General features: G+C 43.2%; 1 protein-coding gene across 1 annotated transcript in view; it reads left to right on the top strand.

The window, feature by feature from the left end:
- The window catches only part of CLIC4 (chloride intracellular channel 4), a 29,345-nt gene extending 7,837 nt beyond the window's left edge, over positions 1–21,508 (top strand). The window contains exons 2-6 of the mRNA XM_082071363.1: positions 7,090–7,199; positions 13,475–13,600; positions 13,981–14,087; positions 15,978–16,159; positions 17,342–21,508. Coding sequence (XP_081927489.1) covers positions 7,090–7,199; positions 13,475–13,600; positions 13,981–14,087; positions 15,978–16,159; positions 17,342–17,506 — 690 coding nt within the window. The 3' untranslated portion in view covers positions 17,507–21,508. The remainder of the gene's footprint in view (positions 1–7,089; positions 7,200–13,474; positions 13,601–13,980; positions 14,088–15,977; positions 16,160–17,341) is intronic.
- Positions 21,509–22,214: the final 706 nt, after the last annotated feature.

The raw sequence follows: 22,214 nt of genomic DNA, 5'->3' as shown, positions 1-22,214 counted from the left end.
TTTTTGGGTTTACAGGCATTTCAGCTGATGTGGAAGTTGGATTGATTACAATTGAGCAAAGATGGTGCAGCTTGTCAAGAGGCAGTGGTGATCAAGGTTGCTATATGCTCAATCAGCATATAGAAAATATAGACTAATAATTTTAGACTGTAATTTTCTTTGTGATGCTGTAGGCTCATCGACTGACAACACACAACACGAGGAACACAGGTGAATTGGAAGTAATAGCTGTATAAGGTGTCCAACTGCTGACCTTCGGGATGATGAGAATGATGTTGGATGATTGACTTAGAATCTTCTTAACATTGGGAAAGAATCGCAGGAGTTTGCTTGCTTGTCAGAGACCTTTAATAGTGTGAATAAATCTTAATGGTTGCTACAAGCGTGAAGCTGTCTTGAGATTTGCCTTTGCTCCTGTCTCTTTTTGAGAGGTTGACATGGATCTTTAAACCTGCAGCGGTTTTTTATCACTGGAGAAAAACTTTTAAAGGAGAGAGTTGGTTGATAAACATGACAAATATCAGCCATAATGAGCACTCAGGACTGAAATGAAGGAACTTAAATATTCGATATTGAAGAGCTTTGCCAAATGTGTAGTCCAACATAAAGATGAGGTCAAGACAATCATAATCTCTGAGCCTAGCAGAACTGTCTTTGGAAATGTTTTAAATCTTCTTCATTCTGTCCTCTTTGTGAGTGGATTTTAAATTTTTTTTGCTTTTATGAGATGGTCCAGACTCTGATTCCACATCATGATTCCTGGACACTCTGTTTGCGTGTGGGGTGGTAAGATCCTGTAGAGCAAGGTGTGTGCAGTAGGTGTTTACCAGGCCTTTTTCGTTTATCTTTCACGTGGATATGTTGATAGCAGCTTTCATGGGCTAATTATTGAAGCAGGCGGACGTTTTTGCAATGTTTATGAAGTGTTTATTGCTTGAACACTCTCATTGGTATGTCTGGCAGAAGGGAACAAACATGCTGGAAGGAGTTATTCACAGTTGCTGTTGGGTTTGTGCTGGCATCGCTGTTTTCACACAGAATCCCAGAGTGTCAGGGGTTGAAGGGCCCTGGAAAGCTCATCCAGTGCAATCCCCCCATGGAGCAGGAACACCCAGATGAGGTTACACAGGAAGGTGTCCAGGCGGGTTGGAATGTCTGCACAGAAGGAGACTCCACAACCCCCCTGGGCAGCCTGGGCCAGGCTCTGCCACCCTCACCCCCAACAAGTTTCTTCTCAAATTTAACTGGAACCTCCTGTGTTCCAGTTTGTCCCCATTGCCCCTTGTCCTGTCACTGTCAAATGCCTCACTCAAGTCAAGGTAGATCACGTCCACCGCTCTGCCATCATCCATCCGTCTTGTTATGTCCTCATAAAAGTCAATGAGGTTGGTCAAGCACGAGTTCCCCTTGGTGAAGCCATGTTGACTGCCCCTAATGGCCCTCTTAGCCCTGATATGCCTTGGGATGGCACCAAGGAGAAGTTGTTCCATCAGTTTCCCAGGGATGGAGGTGAGGCTGACTGGTCTATAGTTCCCTGGCTCCTCCTTCTTGCCCTTTTTGAAGGCTGGAGTGACATTTGCTTTCCTCCGGTCCTCAGGCACCTCTCCCGTTTCCCAGGACTTGGCAAAGATGATGGAGAGAGGTCCAGCAATGTTTTGTTGATATCTTTGAAAAATAAAGAGCCTGTGAGTTTGTTTACTTCCATTAGTTTGCCTATCCTTATAATACTGTTCTTTGCATTTTCTGTTTTAATGTCCTTTTTCATTACTCCTTGTTTTACACTTACCAGCATAGCTGAATTACTATGAGAAGTATGAAGAAAAGTATTTCATAGCAGCACATCAAGTATCTGTAGGCAATATTTCCATGTTAAGGTTAGAGTAATATTTACTTGCTCACTTTCAGTGCTATTAAGAGAATGCAATTGGGTGGTTTAAGTTCTTGTATGTCGCAAGCAGTGCCTGCTGCCGCCACCACTTATAGGTTCCTGGTAATAGTAAGAAAATGTTTGATCTATATTGAAACAGGGTGCTGTTCTATTAATAGTATTCTGAATCTTTTGCAGGACAGAATTGTCTTCCAAGTTGTGGGGTTTATTTTGTTTGTGCCGCTCTCGCTCATTGAAGGGTGCTGTCAAGCTTTGGCCTGGCCGGTGGCAGGGTGACACTGTGGTATTGCAGACAACGCTTTTTCAGTCCTGATTTCTGCAGCTTGCTGCCTTGTCACCCGTTTTCTTCTTTTGAATGACGCTTCATTAATATTTGAGACATCAGGCCCCTTTAAGGTCTATTTTGCCTTGCGGGGTGGGTGCTCACAGATAACATCCCTGCGGCTCATCCGTCTTCTGCCTGAACAAAAACACAAAGCAGTCGGTACAGTGGCACCATACGGAGGAGGCGTTTGATTGGTGTTACATCAAATACTGTTATAGTTCTTTCATGGACGTAATTCTTTACATCTTATCTGAAAAAACTGCTCACTGAACAGCATGGAATTCTGTTTATCCAGCTTGGCAAGATAAAGGGCTGAGCAGACGCTGCAAGGATTTAGACTGATATTACCAGACCACTTTCAATATTTATGTGTGGAACGTTAAACCAGTTTTGAATTGCTGTGTGTTTTTGACTTGAATCACTTCGTTAGTTTACTTTACACCATTTCCTCTCAAAATGGTAATTCCTATAGGATTATTATTAATTTGCTCTGATTTTTGAAATGAGTTTACCTTTCATGAAACATGGAGTGATTTTTAGCTGCTGTTTTGAGACAACATGTATGCATCATACTGTTCTTCTCATGTAGTTTTCCCTGCAGTGAAACAGAAATACATGATGGTGTTGTTGAGTACATGTCCTTCAGTGTATAATGGCAGCTTCGTTTGGTGATAACTGAAAATTAACTCTAATAGCAGGGAAGTTTACATTATTTAGTTATAAAGATTTTTAGACTGGTTTTGGAAAGAATTTGAAATAAAGCACAAGGCTTGTCCGTATAGAATGAGTATAATCTCCTGTAATTAACAAATAATCTACACTGGTGTTAGTATAGAGAAATCAACATTTGATAGTTTCTTCACTCTGATAGTTATTAGGATTAGACACTAAAGATATCGTGGAATATTATGGCCTGAATTATAAAAACAAGGCAATGACAGATTTCTGGCTTTTCTAATAGGGACCTTAAGAAACAATTGTTACACGATTAACCCCCTGCATGATGAATAATGCAGAATCTCGGAATATTCTTGCAATATTTAAAGGATTATAGATTACTATCAGCACAGTGGAGAAAATCAGAGTCAGAACTGACTCTTGAAGAATCTACCCAACTTATCTCCCTTTAAAAAAGCTCCTGGTGCGATGGATGGGGAATGACGTGTTCCATGCAGCGTGACGTGCATCTGCATGTCGGTTCTAACAGGTCTGCGCTGCAGCTCCCGACACATCAGATACACCAAGACACAAAACGGGCCTCTCAGGCAAACGGTTACAGAGCAGAATTCCTTGCACGAGCACTGAAGCCAGAAGTTTCTTGGCATTCTGTCCACATTCCTTTCCCAGTATGTGCTTGGAATAACTTGGGACTTTTTGGAGCAGAAGTGGGACAAACGTTTGAATGTAGACAGAAAAGTCTGTGCTCAGTTTAGCGGTTCAGCTTTGAAAATGCGTTAGGTTTTTTTCCAACCACCGTATGTTAGCAGGCTATCATATTTTTTGACTCAAATAATCCCAAAAGCCCGTCTTGCTAAAACAAAAGCAGATGCTATTTGTTAAGTTGTTTGTTCATTTTGAATGTTACGCTTGTGTTGGGAGAGAAGAAGAGTTTTGGTACAAGTTTGCTTTACAGCATAAAGACATTTGACCTTTTTTGGTCCTCATTGTTCACCTTGGTTTTGGCTTAGGAAAATGGACCTTAATGAAGGCAACAGCTCTGTGCTATACCTTAAATTTGAAACCATTTTTCATTCAGTTTGTGACTTAAAAGACAGGCTAAGATTTAATTTGTAGAATAATAAACAAAGGTACCTCCTGAATTTGAGTTTGATTGATTTCTGTTGCAATTTTTAAAACTTCCTCTGGAAATAATAAAGCTCCATGGTAGAATTACATCATATGAAAGAAGGCATGGGCTTTAATCCAACACCCTAACGTCCTCTCAGACTGTATTGTTGCAGCTGTTAAATTTCAGAGTCTGTCTGATACAAAAATGTCTGTTCAACATTTTTCAGAGGCAGGTAAGATCTTGTACGTGGCACAATAAAAAAGGTAGATGAGTACAGACCTACAGTGGCATAATTCACCTGCAGGAAATGTCTGTTGCAGTGTAAACACAGGAATGTAACTGTAGTGGAAAATCCTGAGACACACGCCCCTGTCTGGAGGGATGGCATTGCAGTTAATATGAAATCCATGAGAACATACAGCTGTTAGGCATAGGCTGCAGAGTGGAATCTTCATGGAAGCATCTTGTGATGTAGGATCACGTGAATCCATACAGGAGCAAGAATCCTCAGAGATCGTCCAGCCCGCACTCCCTCAGTTCAGCTGTGAGGATGCTGTGGGAGACTGTGTCAAATGCCTCACTCAAGTCAAGGTAGATCATGTCCACTGCTCTGCCATCATCCATCCACCTTGTTATGTCCTCATAAAAGTCAATGAGGTTGGAGGAGGGAAGAGAAAAATCACTTGAGCCCCAGACTCTTTTACCATCCGTCCCAAGGCCTTGAAATCTTTTTTCATTCCCGTCAGCCTGCGGGATGCAGCTTCCTCCCCGTCTGTCTGGAAGATCAGCAGTGGGTAGTAGTCCTTTGGGTGCACCAGGCTGGGGAGCGTCCTGGTGATGTCCCTGATCCGGGCTCCAGGTAGACTGCACACTTCCCTAGGATGAGGGTCAACTGCAGATTGGGCCCTCCATCCCTCTCAGAAGGGAATTGCCTACTACAATTACCCTTCTTTCTTATGTGAGGCGGTCTTGAGGCGTGGGGTCAACTGCCTCGTTCTGTGTGACCTCGTAGGTGGGCCTTGCATCACATCCTCACCTGCCTCCTCTTCAAGATCCAGGGCCTCAAACCTACTGTGGAGGGGCACCTGGGGAGGCAAAGCAGGTAGGGATTGGGGTTGCCCACGTCCCCGGACTGGAACCAGCTTCCAGCCCTCGCTGTCTTTTCTGTCCCCTACCTCTGCCTGACAGCGACAGGGGCTGTCTCAGGTCTTCTCCCTCTGCCTGACAGGGCAAGAGGTCCATCACCTTTTGGGGGTATCCCCCTGGAGCCTCTCTGAGTGGCACATCAGGGAGTTACTCCACCAGTCAGTTTCCTTTTCACACTCCTGATGGTCCTCAGCATCTCAATCTCCTCCTTAAGCTTTGCAGCCATGCTGAGCAGACCTTGCGCCTGCTCACCCCTCACACAGGTGGGATGCTGCCCGTCCTCCCCCGGCAGCAGCCGGCTCTGGCGCTCCCTGCAGCCAGAAACCTGAACAGCCACGGTTCGGGGCAGACAGTCTGAGTTGCTACAGTCGTCTTCAGACAAGCTCTCTTTCTGATCGAGACCATGGTCGGCAACAGTTTGAGACAGTGGCAATAGGTGAGAGAGTCTTAACTAGCAAAGGTGACAACCTCTACGCCCTAGTGCACAGGTTACCGCACCCGCTGCTGCAGCACAGCGTGGGTGCCGCTCACCCGCGTCAGGATGGATGCTTGTAGAAATGAGACCATAAACCTGAGGCAACATAAACCAGTTTATGAGTTCTCATGCCCTGGTATGGATTGATAACTATTAAAGGAGTCTCAGCCTTATCAGCAAAGGCACCATGAGTTTTTGTAGCTCTGCCTTTAAATATCTGGTGCTTAGTGAACATACTTGTTTTCTGTCATTTCTCTGAGGGGTGCAGCCAGCATACCCTACAATATGTTTTAAAATGGCCTAGTTGAGAGGTGATAGTAATGATGAAAGAATTATCCAGGTTCTGAGAATTGTACTGATTAAAATTATTCTTGGAAGCACTCTAATAAAAATAAGCAAAATTCTTTGAAACTCATCTAATGTAAAGTGTCAAGGTAATCTGACGTATGTGGCTGTTTTAACTACTGGACCAGGTTTCTTTTCAGAGGGTGGAATTTTATAGCAAGATTCAAGGTTTCAAGTGTCTAATTCTAGCCCATTAAAACCTAAAATTTTCCAAGTCAGCAGTACATAGTTCATTGTCAGAGCAATCATGAGACGCATGCCATCACTGGGTGCCCTGGAGTGCCTTTCTGTTGCTACGCAATGGACCTTTGTTGTGGTAGGACAAAGACTTATTGATAAATTGCCTATAAAACGTGGCTTTGGAATATGACTTTATTGTCAGTGAAGTCTCTATGTACTTAGTTATGTCTTTCCTTACAACACCTGCAGTACAATAAAGATCCAGAGTTCCTGGTTGCACTTGGCTCGCTGTAGCGTTACACAGGGAGAGATATAAGCAGTACACTGGAAGATGACTACGATTAATTAGCTATGCCTTGTAGAAGAAGGAAAAAAGAATAATTAGGAACAATATTGACATTGGAAAACTGCCATCACAAGGTGTAGCTGCTCAGATGAGGATGATTAGCTGCCCTTTTTTGAGTCTTAAGAGCAGTTCGATCGTTTTCAGTGTGAAAGAGAACTTATTTTGTGATCGGAACTCTTGTTTGGATACACTTTGTGAGCAGCTGTTAGAGGACATGTCAAATAGATTAGTTGACTTCATAAATGTGCAAATTTCACTATAATAAAGTCCTTGTTATGTCTACAGAATAAAAAAAAGTCATTGGAAGGTGCAAGTATTCTTTTTCTTTAAATAAATAGCATGATGCAGAAGTCCATGCATACCTTCCCAGCATATGAAGTGTATTGAATTATTCTGAGGATGCTCGTTTTTGTGCGTTTTGCACGATGCCGGTTGGCTGGGAGCTGCCTAGGTCTATGGGAGAGTCAGTGATCTGAAGACTCTGCAGACGATAAACCCCATGATCTGTTATCAAGTTTGTCTTTACTGAAGATCTTCCTGTAATTGTGAGCGTGGCACAGTCCTACCTGCTAACGAATGACGTGTTTTCCTGCAGGCTGGCAGCGATGGCGAGAGCATAGGGAACTGTCCGTTTTCGCAGAGGCTGTTCATGATTCTGTGGCTGAAGGGAGTGGTGTTCAGCGTCACAACAGTTGACCTGAAGAGGTAAGAAATTCTAAATTACGGCTTATTTTCTGACATTGAAAATCTGTCCTTAGAAAATACTCAGTGTACGTGGTGCATTCACTGATGGTTATTTGTATCTGTAACCAGAACCAGTTGATCTGATCAATTCTCTTGAAGTGATCCTCTTCTGTGAAGTGTGTGCCTTAGCGACTAAGAAGGGTGAGATGTGAATCCAGGAGTCTTTAGTTTGCTAAGATTGGGTGGACTTTTATGACAAGTGGTAAGGCTAAATTCAGCAGAGGCCTTGTGTTTGTTTTCAGTGTGAAGTCATGTTTTCACAGCACTAATGTAACCGGAGTCACTGCGCTCTCCGAGAGAGGAGAAACTGCCGGTGCTTAAAACCTTATTTTCAGAAATAAATACACAGTGTTCTCCAATGAATCAAGTGTAAAATGAGTAAGAAAGAAATCACCCTGTTAGCTTTAAACCTTTTCTGGTAATTTTTTTGAAGGCAATGACTTGTTTTAATTTTTCAAAATCACCAGAGCTGCTTGTTAACTGTGTGGAGTTTTAGGCTTCCTTTCCTTTTAGTGATGGTGTTATTTAACCTCTTATTGGGGTGGCAGGGGATGAGAAGAAGGTTAGAAGAGGTATTTTATATATGGAAGCATTTTTACTGCTGAACCAGTCTGAGAAATGTCTTTCAGATGCCTGATGCTTTGGCTTTATTTGTGTGCCTTTGGCAACTTGGAGTTAATTGCATGGGGGGATGGGGTGTAAAACTAACTTTTAGAATATAAATGGGTTGCAGATGTTTAAAATGGTCCTTTCTTACACAAGGGAAGCTTTCAGGGTTTTTATGTTGGGGAGCGGAAAGCACTAAGCGCAAAATTAAACTGCACGGGAATAGGTCAAATGAACCCTGTTGTACACTGAATTATTTTCTGGTAAAGGAAAAGAAGGACTAATTCAGATTTGAATTGATGTTGATACAAACTTAATTCCTTTTAGACTTTAAATAAAGCCTCATAAATACAAATTCAACATTCCGGATCGTCTAGTAGGTAGTTGTAGAGTAGGATAGCTTGCAAAATGTCAAATTCAGTTAACTGCTTAAGTGGAAATGTTTATACCAGATGGTGTTTTTTCCCCGTTAGCATTACCAGAATGATAATAGGTAGTAGATGTCGCCTTAATACTTGTAATATTGTCATAAGGAATTGCTTTTACAAGTACATTATTTAAGCCAATTACCTTCTCTTTTGTTCTCTTGAAAGAGACAAACTCATTGAAGAGCGGGGTAGTCATGATTTTAAGCACTTGAATTTATTTTATTAGCCAAAAACAAAAGAAGAGAGTTTACTTGCAACCCATGGTGCTGCCTCAGAGCCTGATTTCTGCACAACAGTCAGGCAAACTCTGTTTGTCAGGCTTAAAAGGTCACAGTTGGGTACAAAAGTTCACAAGGGAGTAAGTTGGGACAGAGGAAAATCTGAGTCTGATGTGACTGACTCTGGCGTGTATTTTCCCTTCCATAATTGCAGCGGACATCATACTGTGTAACAAAAGAACATTCTGCAGTTCTACTCTTAAGACACAAAAATATGCACATAGGCAAACAGAGCGGGACATGCTGCCCTTTCAAAGAAATCAGACGTTTCTTGCTCCTGTTTAGTCAGACAGAAGCTTTATTCTTTCCCTTTTCAGAAGCAGCGTTTCAGTGCTCAGAGATGTGGCTTGTGGTGGTGAGCGGAGCAGAGCTGCAGTGCACAAACCATTCCTTGGGCTTGGAACAACATTGAGTGCAGCTCTGAAATCCCATTTCAAACATCTTGATTGTGTGGTTTTCCAATTATGTTGACAAAGGTTAAGTAAAGACATTAGTAAATATTAAAGACTGCGCAGAGGTGAATGCAACTTCAGCAGTGTGAAATACTGCTTAGGAATAGGAGACAAAGTTTTATTGCTGGCATTTTTTTCATGTTACTCTTCAGACACTCATTGTAGTAGTTGTGTGATTTATATAACACTGTAGAGCGTATTACATTGGGGGGCTGCCTTTGTGTGATCTTGAAGTTATTTGAGCGCTATTTTCCCTCCTTCCATTTTTGGGTGATGATATGGGAAGGAATAGAATAACTCAGTCTGTAAACAATTTGCTCCAGGACTGGTGCTACCCGCAGGGCTTTGGGTTCTTTGATAACGGCTGGTTTTACAAGACACCAGTCCAAACAGTGATACGTGGGAAAGGTTTATCTCGCAGGGACAAAAGGATGCCGGGGCAGGAATTAGCAGGGCTCACTTGGAGAGCTTTAAACTAGGCTCGAAGGGAGATGGGAATGTGGCTGGGCTTGCATCAGTGGGGCAACACTCTAGAGTTCAAGAAGGCTGGGAGGCCTCCCATACCCCTGGGCTGAAATGGGTGTGCTCGGCTCACGCTCTGAAATGCCTGCACACCAATGCAGGCAGCATGGGGAATAAGCAGGAGGAGTTAGAAACCTGTGTTAGGGCAGGAGATTATGACCTAGTGTCAGTGACAGAGACATGGTGGGACAGCACACATGGCTGGAATGTGGGCATGGATGGCTGTGTCCTTGTCAGGAAAGACAGCCCAGCCAGGCGTGGTGGTGGAGTTGCTCTTTATGTGAGAGAGCAACTACAATGTATTGAGTATTGTCCAGGCACGGACGAGGAGCGAGCTGAGAGTCTGTGGGTGAAAGTTAAGGGGCAGGCTGGCAAGGGTGATACTATTGTGGGTGTCTATTCTAGGCCACCAGATCAGGGTGAGGAAGTTGATGAGGCCTCTACAGACAGCTGAGAGCAGCCGCACAGTCACAGGCCCTGGTTGTGGTGGGGGATTTTAACCTCCCTGATGTCTATTGGAAGGACCATTCAGCCCGCCACAGTCTAGGAGGTTCCTCCAGTGCTTTGACGATAACTTTGTGATGCCAAGGGTGGAGGAGCCGACTAGAAGAGGAGCACTGCTGGACCTCATCCTCACTGACAAGGAGGGGCTGGTTGAAGCGGTAAAGGTTGAGGGCTGCCTTGGTTGCAGCGACCATGAGATGGTGGAGTTCAGGATCTCACATGGCAGGAGCAGGATAGCAAGCAGAACTGCAACCCTGGATTTCAGCAGAGCAAACTTTGGCCTTTTCAGGCAATTGCTGGGGGAAATCCCTGACATTCTGTGATTCTGTGATTCTGTATTTGCTATTGTAGTTTGTGGCAAAGCAGTGAAATATTTATACCTTAACTCTGTTGTTAAAAAGCCTTAATTAGCTAGTGATAGCCAGATTTCTAAGGATGTGGTCGTGCCTCCAAATACTCCCGTAAACTGTGGGCAGGTACTGGCTATCGTGGAATTGGTTTGAGTGGTCATGGGAGTGGTTTTCTTTAAAGCTGTCCAGTTTTATCTCTGAAGTAATCTTCATTATAACATTTTAAATTGCCTTCTTGCTTGACTGTTAAGGGAAATTGCCCTCTTAGCCTTTTAAGGATATTCCTGTGTACTTGTGATGCTCTAAGGGCTGTGGCTTGTATGTGGTAAACCAGGGTTTGTTAATGATCCCCTGGCAAGAGCAGCAAACTGGAAGTCAAACCGTGTATTATGTTTGGGCTTTGGCTGTGGGATGTTGATCTGCTTTCATTTTCTCTAAAAAGATAGAGGTTGTTGGACTGGCGTGGCAAGAGGGGTCAGTAAAATCTTCTGAGATCCTTGAGATGCACTCGGATTCTTTGGAAAACTTTTTTGGTTGGCTCATTAGATTAGTCTGTTTCTGAAATAAAATCTTGCCTTTGATAATATTACTGCAAATCCGGCAGTCTTGCCTGTGTTTGTTTTTAAAATAACATTCCTTTTGAGGAATTTTATCTAGCCAACATGTGAAACTGGAAGTGAGCCACGATGACTTCCTGCAATTGTTGTGGGTTACAAAGCTCTATTTAAATGAAGTGTTAAGCTACTTAAAGCATTAACCAATAACAGACTTTAAATCCTAAAAGTAAGAGGGTGATGGCAACTATTGGTGAGAATAACTTAAAAATTGAAAATGATTGAGTCCTTGTATTAACAAGACTTTTGTCACCCGGCTGAAAGCAAGGTGCTTAATGTTCTTATGTATAAAATGAGATTTCTCATTTACAGAATTACAGAATCCCAGAATGTCAGGGACTGGAAGGGCCCTGGAAAGCTGATCCAGTGCAATCCCCCCATGGAGCAGGAACACCCAGATGAGGTTACACAGGAAGGTGTCCAGGCGGGTTGGAATGTCTGCAGAGAAGGAGACTCCACAACCCCCCTGGGCAGCCTGGGCCAGGCTCTGCCACCCTCACCCCCAACAAGTTTCTCCTCCTATTTAAGTGGAACCTCCTGTGTTCCAGTTTGCACCCATTGCCCCTTGTCCTATCACTGGTTGTCACCCAGAAGAGCCTGGCTCCATCCTCCTGACACTCCCCCTTTCCATATTGATCCCCATGAATGAGTCCCCCCTCAGTCTCCTCTTGTCCAGCTCCAGAGCCCCAGCTCCCTCAGCCTTTCCTCACACGGGGATGCTCCACTCCCTTCAGCATCTTTGTTGCCCTGTTTAGTTTTACATTTAGTCCCAAGTGCTCCTACCTGCTGTATGCACTTCGACACTCTCTACCGTCACTGTTTGCGCTGCTTAAAAGGTTCAGCAGTGGGCAGGACATGAAATCCTGGTAGGGGTTCTTAATTTTGTAAGAAGTGGAAAGCAACGTTGCCACAGGACACACTTATGCTTTGTGGTATCCCTGAGGGCACCGCTCTCGAGCTGCCCCAGTGACCATGGTTGTGTGTGTTCCTGATCCAGTGCTTCCAGTCTCCAGTAAATCCAGCTCTCGGTGTCTGCTGCTGGCTCAGAAATGTGGCCACGTCGTACAAAGCACAAACCCCGTCCAAGGGTTACGGTCTGGTTTGGATTTGTTCAAATAGTAACGAAGGGACAACTTGATCTTGGCGAGTTTTCTGCTGGGTCAGGTATCTTTGTTGTTCCTCATCCAGCACAGCGCTAACAGGAGGTGATGGTCATTCTGTGACATGTCAGCCTGACAGAAATGCAACTGCACCGTCCTGTCTCATCTGGACCACATGTGCTGTCGGCTGTCAGGACACAGGGATGATCTGGGGAACAAGGAATTGCCGACTCTACTCTAAAATGTGGAGAGGTTCTTAGAGAAGATGGACCGTGTCGTTCCACCGCAGTCGTTCTGGACCGGAGTCAGCAGCTCCATCAGAGAAAAGCTTTAAGTGCTGCTACTGAAGCAGTGCCAGGCAGTGCTGTCATTGCAGTTCTGCTCGCGCTGAGACAGTCGCGCTAGTATGGGACTAACTAATACCGTGATGACCTAAGGGAAAACTGGCTGCAGCTTTTTAGATGATGCTTTGGATTTTATAGCTTGTAATGAATCCACATTTCATAATGGACTTCAGCTTTGCATCTGGATCTGCTGACAAGATGTGAGAGCTTTATGTTCAAGACTGAGGCGTTTGGGGTGAATGGGTAGGTGGGTGAACATGCACGGCTTTGAAATAAATGCCTGCAGAGTTGTCCTTGCATCAAAGCACAGCTTGAGGAGAGAGAAGCCAATTGCTTGGAAAAGAAACTTACTTAGCTTGATGAGGATTAGTGTGAAAGGAAATGGTGTGAATACGAAGAGGTACCATCTAAACCAACTTAAGGTTTAGAAATGTCTGAGTATTTTAGCTTAATTCTGTTTCATTTGTGTCTAGTCATACTCATGTTGGGGATTCCCCTCCTTTTGCCCAAGTGTGCTGCTCTTATTTGGAAATAGCTTTTTCACTGGAGGAAACTTTGAGCATCATTTTTAAACGTGATGTTAAGCATCTGCCAGCCTGTCTAGAACCAGATCCTGTGTGCACGTAATAAATGGTTTGTATGTACTGCTCTATCTCAGAGTTGCTTCTTTCCAGAGGAGTTTAAAGGGGAGGATTATCACTGATCACAGATTACGCTATATATAAACTCTGTATTGCAGATGTTGGGAGAGTGTTTATGGTACATATATATCCCCCAGCTAGTCAATGTTATATTGACTTGAGAAAAAACAGCCAGAGATACGAGGAGTTTTTAGTATTTGAAATTAATTGTTATCAAGTATATATTCAAAATGCTAATCAAGCTGCAAATTCACTTTTTAAAAGGAAAGCTGGGGGTATCTTTTTAAAACAGCAAGGATGTGGGAACCTCAGGCGGTGCTTTTGCGACTGTAGCAATGAAAGCTGGGGTCAGGGCTGTCCCCTGCTTACTTGTGTACTGGTTTGTATTCCACCCTAGAAAACCAGCAGACCTTCAAAATTTGGCTCCAGGCACTCACCCGCCCTTCATCACTTACAATGGTGAAGTGAAAACAGACGTCAATAAGATCGAGGAGTTCCTGGAAGATGTTTTGGCTCCACCCAAGTAAGTGTTAAAATGATAATCTGTCACCTTAGATTAGATGGAGTGTTCCCAAAAAGGTTTTCTGTACTAATTAAGATGTTCTTCGGCATCAAGATTAGACATTGGAGCTCTTGCTTGTCATACGTTTCCTTCCTTCTGCTCCCTCATCTTTATATTAAAACATTGTCAGGATTATTTTAAAATCATGTTGCCTTTAAGAATTTTGATCTTAAATGGAAGTGTGTGATGTTTTGTGGAAGAAGCAAATCCTCCACATTAATCTGAACATGGATAAACTGGTAAATATACATGATGTAGAATATATTTTTAAGGGCCATTTTGTGCTAGTTAATGTGATGAGCACCATTCTGCTAAATGATCATCTCCTTTGTACTTTTTAGGTACTTAAAACTTTCACCAAAGCATCCAGAATCAAACACTGCTGGAATGGATATATTTGCCAAATTTTCTGCATTTATCAAGAATTCTAGACCAGAAGCTAATGAAGGTGGGTTACCTGCGGGTTCTCAGCTCTGCACACGCTGCGTCAGTGTCTTGTGTTTTTCAGAGCAACTTCACTATGAAGTGTCTCACTGACAAATTTTACTGCATGTTGAGTGAGGCCTGTGGTTTAAAATTAATGGCCAGAGATGGAAGATTTCAACAATTCTAAAGAAAACTTCAATTAGACACTGTTTGTTCAGAATTTTAATAAGGGGTGCATGATTTGGAAATACCTCTGGCCTTGAAACTCCTCTATGCGACAGCCACTCAAAACTCCTGAATGAAGTAGAAATGATTTGAACATCCAGAACCAAATCCCTGCAGAGTTTGCGTCGTGCCTCAGTGGTTGAGTGTCAAGGTTTATGGCAAGGCGGCAATAAACCATGGCAGACGCTCCCTGTCATCCCCTTTACCTCCCGCCACCTCTTCCTTTGGATCGGAAAGATGATTAGAAAGATAAGAGGAAAGGAAGAGAGACTTAGACTTCAAGTTGGAGAGTTTTAAGGGGTTTTACTAATGCTACTAATGAATAGAGAATATATATACAAACCCAGTCGGGAGTGCTGGATGTGGAGTTGGCGTCACTCAGCAGCAGAGCTGGGTGTGCGGAGCCGGCGGCTCCGGGTGCAGCTCAGGCCTCCAGAAGTCGTTGGCGGGACTGCACAGCAAACTGGAACCTGGTTGCGGGATGCAGGGCCTGAGGCCCGTGGATCACAGACAGACAGACAGACAGGGTCCTCTCCAGATGCCGGCCATGGGCGAAGAGAGTGTGACCCTCATGGTCACCCTCTTATATAGGGGTATGACAATTATGGGATGGAATAGTTCCGTTGGTCAGTTCTAGTCATCTGTTCCATCCACCCCTCCTCAAACACGCCCCTCTCTCTCAACGCAACGTGGGAAAACTTATCAGTCTTTCTTAGCTACCATAGTAATAAATCTAAACACGAGCTGCTTCAGCATTCTGTTGGTCTCTTATCAGCATCTAGGAAAAATAGGCAGGCTAAAACTCAGAAAAGTGCAGCCACCTAAAGAACTGAGCTGAAAGAAAAGTCGCTAAAAGAGACCTGGTCTTGTTTTTAAACAAAACCAGGACATTGAGTTTCTGTGCATTTGCTGCGAGGCCTTTCTGCTCACTTGGTATCTGAGGCTTGAGGCCTCCAGTCTGGGCTAAGCTTAGTTCCTGTCGCTCTTTAAAGGATTAAGACCTTCCTGTGTGGAGAGAACGTAGTAGATGGAAGGTGGGAGATCAATAAGAGGTTAAAAAAAAGCCCAATTAGAGCTTTAAATAGCTTAATACAAATTGGGAAGCCTTTCTGCTGTATTTTGAATGGAGAGCTTGGAAATATTTGTAAACAGAAGAGAAACGGTTGGTGATTTTGTGGGGTGTGCTGCCCTCTGCTGCTGCCTTCCCCGAACCTCCTCGGCATGTGTGCGCTCGGTTGTGGCTGTTGATGAGCATGTGACATTAAACAGATTACTTTTAAATGAATATAAACCCCGGCATAGCTTAATTCTAATTAGTTTAAGCCTGTTAGGAACAGTCTTAAGAAAGTGACATAAGCCACTTTTTAAACCAAAAATAAACCCTTGTGGAGAGTCTTAGAGTATTTGAAATTCATGCAAACTCATGTATAAACCAGCTTTTAAATAACCTGCTTTTGTGTGATATTTAAAGGGATTTCTGTTCGGTTGCAGTGTCACTAGTGACCACAAAGGCAGCTCCAGCAGTGGCGTTGCCACAAAAACTGTACAGTGGTTAAAAATCCTTCAGTATATGGCCTGTTCTGGGTAGTGCGGTGATGTGGATTTTGTTTGTCAGGTCTGGTACTGATATCAATATTCTAAATGGTAATTTGCTTTGAAATTTATGAAGCTGTTTGTTCCTCTGTAGCCTTAGAACGTGGCCTCTTGAAAACCCTCCAGAAACTGGATGAGTATCTGAACTCTCCTCTTCCTGATGAGATAGATGAAAATAGCATGGAGGACATTACAGTTTCTACCCGCAAGTTTTTGGATGGCAATGAGATGACATTAGCAGACTGCAACCTGCTACCCAAACTACACATCGTCAAGGTAAATGGCTCGTATATTGTTATGTGATAATGAAGGACAAGATGCTTATGGTTTATGCCATTCTAGAGTCAAACTAATTTCAACCATTTGTAAGCTCCCCTGTCAGTTTAACTACAGTATTAATAGTACCTGAAATTGCATAAAATTGGGGTAATTCACAAGGGCTTTGGGTAGGGAGGAGTTGAATTCAGTGGATCAGCAGACAAGCTGGGCAGCAGATGATAAAATGGCACAAACCAAACCCCGTTTTACTGCGCTGACAAGTGTGGTCGCAGGGAGAAGTTGCAACGCTTAAAAGAATGAGGCGGGAGGAGGAAAGTGAGCATCTGGCCAGTTAATGCTTGAAGTAGATGTCTTCTCACATCTGTGGAGAAAAATGCTCCGTTAGCAAACAAAGGAAATGACACAATGTGAAATAAAAGTTCAGCTGTGAGGATGCTGTGGGAGACTGTGTCAAATGCCTTACTCAGTCAAGGTAGATCACGTCCACTGCTCTGCCATCATCCATCCACCTTGTTATGTCCTCATAAAAGTCCATGAGGTTAGTCAAGCACGACTTCCCCTTGGTGAAGCCATGTTGACTGCCCCTAATGACCCTCTTAGCCCTGATATGCCTTGAGATGGCACCAAGGAGAAGTCATTCCATCAGTTTCCCAGGGATGAAGGTGAAGCTGACCAGTCTATAGTTCCCCAGGTCCTCCTTCTTGCCCTTTTTGAAGACAGGAGTGACATTTGCTTTCCTCTGGTCCTCAGGCACCTCTCACGTTTCCCAAGACTTGGCAAAGATGATGCAGAGTGGTCCAGCAATGACCTCAGCCAGCTCCCTCAGCACCCGCGGGTGCATCCCATCCGGACCCATGGATTTATGGTTGTCCAAATTGCCCAACTGCTCCCTAACCCAGTCCTCACTGTCTCCAGTGATCTTTGTCAGTTTTGTACTGCAGATGGAGCCACAGATTAAGTTTTCCCCTGGGTGCAGAAGGGTTTACTCTGGTAGGACAGCAGCGCAAAGCAAGCGAGGCAGCGCTGCCAGGCCCAGGCACGTCCCGGAGGGACAGGTTCTGCTCCCTTCACAAGTGACTCCCAGCGTATGCCTTGGAAAGTTAACGAGAGAGGGGCAAGGGGTGGAAAAGTGGTTTAAACTGAAGGATGTCAATTCATAATTGAATTATTTTCTTCTAGGTGGTGGCCAAAAAGTACCGCAACTTTGAGATTCCCAAGGAAATGACGGGGGTTTGGAGATACCTGACGAATGCTTACAGCAGGGATGAATTCACCAACACCTGTCCTGGAGACAAAGAAATTGAAATCGCTTACAGCGACGTAGCCAAGAGACTCACCAAGTAAACAGCACTTGCAAAAGAGTTGACTTCGTGCATATTCCATAACAACGCTTCTAACAGACTGCTCTTTTCATATAAGATAGCAATTTTTTTTGCATGAACTTGCAGTTATTCAAAGTTATGGTGGATAGACCAGGTACAGTAATTACCTAAAGTTTGCAGACTTAATTATAGGCTTGTGTTTTCTTACCTCCTTTCACAGCAAGTTTGAATATCATTAATGCAGTTATGTTAATATTGCACTCGGGTAACTAAATTCTTCACTATGAAGGGTTATCTTGCCCCTACTACTTCACAAACATTTGGGCCCTCTCTACAAATTGGTTTAGGATACTGTCTTGCTATATGGTACAAGGAATATTTATGTATTTTGGAATTTCTTGCTTTTCCAGAAGATCTATACACAACTGTCGAACCTGTGACACATTGAGCTGTACCTGCTTGTCTATCCTATTTACATATAGAAGGGAACCTATTACCCAAAAGAGCCATTTGCAGAATATTTGGCAACATTAAAAAAACAATCTGTTGGATTTGAAATCACAGTAATGGTTGAGAATGGACTCAAATGCGAAGCTTGGTTTTGAATGACCTCAGACGTCAGGGAAGCTTTTGAATCTAGGCTTGGGTGCTATAGCAGGAAGCTCACAGTTCAAAGTTGGTATTTAGTTGTGTCTTCATGAGCTTGAAGAGATAAAACTTTTAATTGGCAACTTACATGTGTCGCGAATTGAGTTGCAGCAAATAACCGATTGTCAGGATGCCCTTTACCGTCATGAAAGCAGCAGAATTGGATGCTTGCTATCTGTTCAGCCGAAAACTTGCAAGTGGCTTTCTTTTTGGTAGTTAAGAGCCTTTGTTTTGTGTAGGCCTTTCTGGTGGTATTTACTTACAAAATCTGTGCTGTCATAAACCAAGTACCTGTACATTAGTGTCCTATTGGTAAATAGCTACTGTATATGGTGAATAGCAGTGCAATGATTAGCGATGCAAGACAGCACCCAGAGCTGTTAAATGGGGAGTCTGGCTGGGAATTTTTTAAGCTATTTCTTTCCTGAAGAAAGCTAAAAGTGACCTTTACACATAACATTTGCCTTAAATTATAGTATGCATCTTTTTCCTGAAAGGGAATTTATTAATTACTCTGGTAAAGAAATGGTGTGTGACATCCAGTCCTTCACATTGAATTGATCCTTATTGCCCGTCCGTGCCCCTGGATGGTAATTTTGCGCAGTCGTAATCATTGCACTACTATACATAATCTTTCTACAGCAACACTGAGGAATAGCACTATGATTTTTTTAAAAGCAATTTTCAAATATTTCTACACCAGGGAATAGTTTTCTTGTTTAAAATTAATGATTTTGATGCATGAAATAAACCGCTAGGTTATTTTTAAAAGACCATCATAAACAACTCCAAAGAACGCTAGACTTATATGCCTATTTTTTTGTAAAGATACTTTTATATTTAACTGATTTTTAGAAGCTGGAAAGTGCTATTCCTGGTAGATTGTTCTTGGAATATTTAACGTTCTGCAATAACGTGGAAATGCTCACATAAACACTTTTATACACTAATTATTTTGGTAAGCACTGGCTTGATGAAAACTAGCCCGACTTTTCTAAGCATCCTGCTTTTGCTACTTTCTGTACCCACGCAGTTAGTTTGACGTAGAAGAGGTAGAGTGCAGGATCCATATTAACACACGTGGCTCGTGGTGCCTTGTCTTGCCTTCCTAGAGCTACAATTCCCATACAAAGGCCGTTCACAATCCTGTTACGTGTCTTTTGAACACAACCCTAGATACAGTGAAACCCACCTAGGATTTATTACAGGGCTGTTTAGGCTTGGAAAGAAGATTCTGCAGAGAGACCTGCTTAGGAAAAGCTTAACTGTAGCCTTTGAATAATTACTGTATTCTAATGTCACCTTCTCATCCTGAATAAAGGTTCTCAGCCATAATAATCCTCTGTAGGGGTTCAGTCTTTGCTACAACGTGGCATCAAGAATAAAGAATGACTTCCTTTCTGTTAGATAACATTTTAATGACACATAGGGTAAAAAAAAACCCAACAACCCAACCCTCATTGGTTCGGTGCTCTTTGCCGTCCTACAATTAACCTTAAAAAACAAAAATATAGGAAGCAATGTGATTGTGGGCGTAGCTTTGATCAATTTTTAACTCTGCTTTCAAACCTAGATCAGGATGGCCCTTGGAAGTTGTCTGAGGTTGTAGTAATCGGGCCTCGACTCCTTTTAAAAGCAAATTAGCCCTTGTGTGCACACTTTAGTACATCAGGCAATTATGTGCATATGAGCATGAAAACACTTCCATGCCGTTTTCTAGTGTGTGCTGCCTGCATATCAATGCACACAAATCCTTGTTAAAGTACCAGCCTTGTTGTCTTTTATAGATAATATATTCTCTCTCCTTTTTAGGCAATCTTCAAACAATTGTAATACATTATATTCAGCATTAAGTATTTTAATGATCGTGTCTGAAAGCTTGTAAACAAAGTTAAAGCTCTTGCTGTAACTAATGCGTTTCTTATCTCAGTACAATTGAGCCTCGGAGCCTTTCCCTTATAGGTGTAATTAAAACGAGGACCAGGTTAGCGATTTTGAATGCGGTTCCTTTAGGATGTTGTTAACTGTCCTGTCCGAAAGGAGTTTTCTAGGCTTCCTCTCGTCCCGTTGGGTGGTGGCAGAAGCTGCGCAGCCCCTCGCTGCCTTCAGCACGGCCCCGGAGCAGCGCGGAGCAGCCGGAGCTCTCGGGGATCCTCCAGAGCAGCAGAGCCGAGCCAGGGAGCTGCGGAGCAGCCTCAGCGTCTGCTGTGGGTAGAACACTTTCATCTGGCCCCAATCGCCAGCTCTACATTAATTAAAAAAGCCCTTTCATAACTATGTAAATTCTTGACTTCTGTCAACTTGTTTACAATCTGATCTTTAAATGCATTTTTAATTTCATCAAACGGCAATTAATCTACCCCCCTGTTTAAATTTAAAATGATGCTTCTAGCCCCTTCTACGATTTAAAAACAGCAGTTACCCTTTCAAGTAGGCATTCCAGTTTGCGAGTTGGCTGCATGTATTAGCATGCTGAATAACTTACTTTATTCTCAACCTGAAATATGCTTAAATTCCCATTAAAACAGGTGACTTGTGTATTTCCTGAACATAAAGGGAAAATCCATCATCCTCACCCTCTCTTTGTGTGGGAGAGCAGATTATACTATATGCATGATTTTTTTTTTGCCTCTTAACGAAGCTTTTCTTCTTGAAGAGGTTCCTGATGTGTAAGAGCTGCTGGCTGAGCAAGAGGCATGTGAATTGTGAAGCAATTTTGTGCGCTCCAAAGCTTTCCCGTCCATCCTGTGTTCGCTGCTGCTCTGTAACTGTCCCCAGGGGCCGGTCACAGCCGCATAGCTTGTCCGCTCCCATTTTCCCATAAAATTGGGGTTTTTTTTCCGCAGCGGGCGTGTTTAAACAGGTTGAAAGTTGCGTGCAGTTCCATGATAAGAAGAGAGATGTAATCAAGTTTTTTATGCTAAAGTAGCAAATTAGCATTTTGTATCAAAGGAGCACAGACATGAACACACTGGAGGTGCTTGAGCCAAACCCACTGATGCCTATCTCAACGGAGAACAAAAAGTGGCAAAGTACAGTCAACTTCTTACTCTTTGCCACTTGGAGTGGTGTCCAAACACAACCCATTAATATTTTCAGAAGGCGGCTTTATCCCAAGTGAAAAATACTTAATCTGCCTCAGAACCTGTGCCACCAACTGTTAGAGCGGGTGGGAGAATAGTGGAGCAGAATAGGACGTGGAGACTCCCAAGACAGGACATGGAGAATCAGAGCATTGTTTGCAGAAATACTTGAAGAGTTGATACAATTTATTGTAGTTTGCTGATGTCTTTCACTCTCTGGAACGTCTTTTACAGATATACCAGTATACTGCTGGCAGCTATTGTTAAAAATAAAATTATATTTTCACTACCGAGCAGATCTTTCTCTTATTTCTGAAGACTCAGTTCTCTCGTGTGGAAGCTGTGACTTGACTGCAGCGTTCAACTACAGAACAAAACTTTGTAGTAATGATATTCTCAATATTTAGCCTTTTATTTCAGTGGTGATGTGACTTAAGGCAGAATACGTGCCGTTTCTAACGTGGATCTGGGGTGTGATTTTGATTTTTGAAAGGGAATTTGTGCAATCTAGAAGAGCCTGTAACCTGGGATGCCACCAGTTAGAGCACGCACAGGAAAGCAACAGACGGGCTTGAAACAGTAGGAAACCCAGCAATGAACCCCTTGGTGGGATGATTTTACTGACTGCAAGGTTTGTGATGGGAGGTGGGTTGTGCCATAAGATTTGCACTTGCCTTGTTTCAGTTTGGCCACATGAAATGCACCAGGGTGGACCAAAAGGTAACGGAACACCATTTTAGTGTGAAAAGCACGCTGAAAAGGAGCAGCCAAGCTGCAACGTATTTTGTGTAATAATGATTTGCTGCAAAAGCTACTTTGACTAGCTAATAACCTTTACATTTTCTGCTAGATTTTTAAGACACCTCAAGTGGCTGCTGAATCTGGTGTGGAAGGTTCCTTTGGATGTCCTAGCGAGAAACAGCTGGATTTTGGCTTCGGCGGCAGCTGTGGAGCCCCGTCCCAACCCCTTTGGTCTGTGAGCGATGGACGGAATTTCAG

Source organism: Streptopelia decaocto (genome assembly GCF_964273445.1).
Source record: "Streptopelia decaocto genome assembly, chromosome: 23".
Lineage (NCBI taxonomy): Eukaryota > Metazoa > Chordata > Aves > Columbiformes > Columbidae > Streptopelia > Streptopelia decaocto.
Note: the sequence above shows the minus strand (reverse complement) of the source record. Positions and strands in the feature narration are given on the sequence as shown.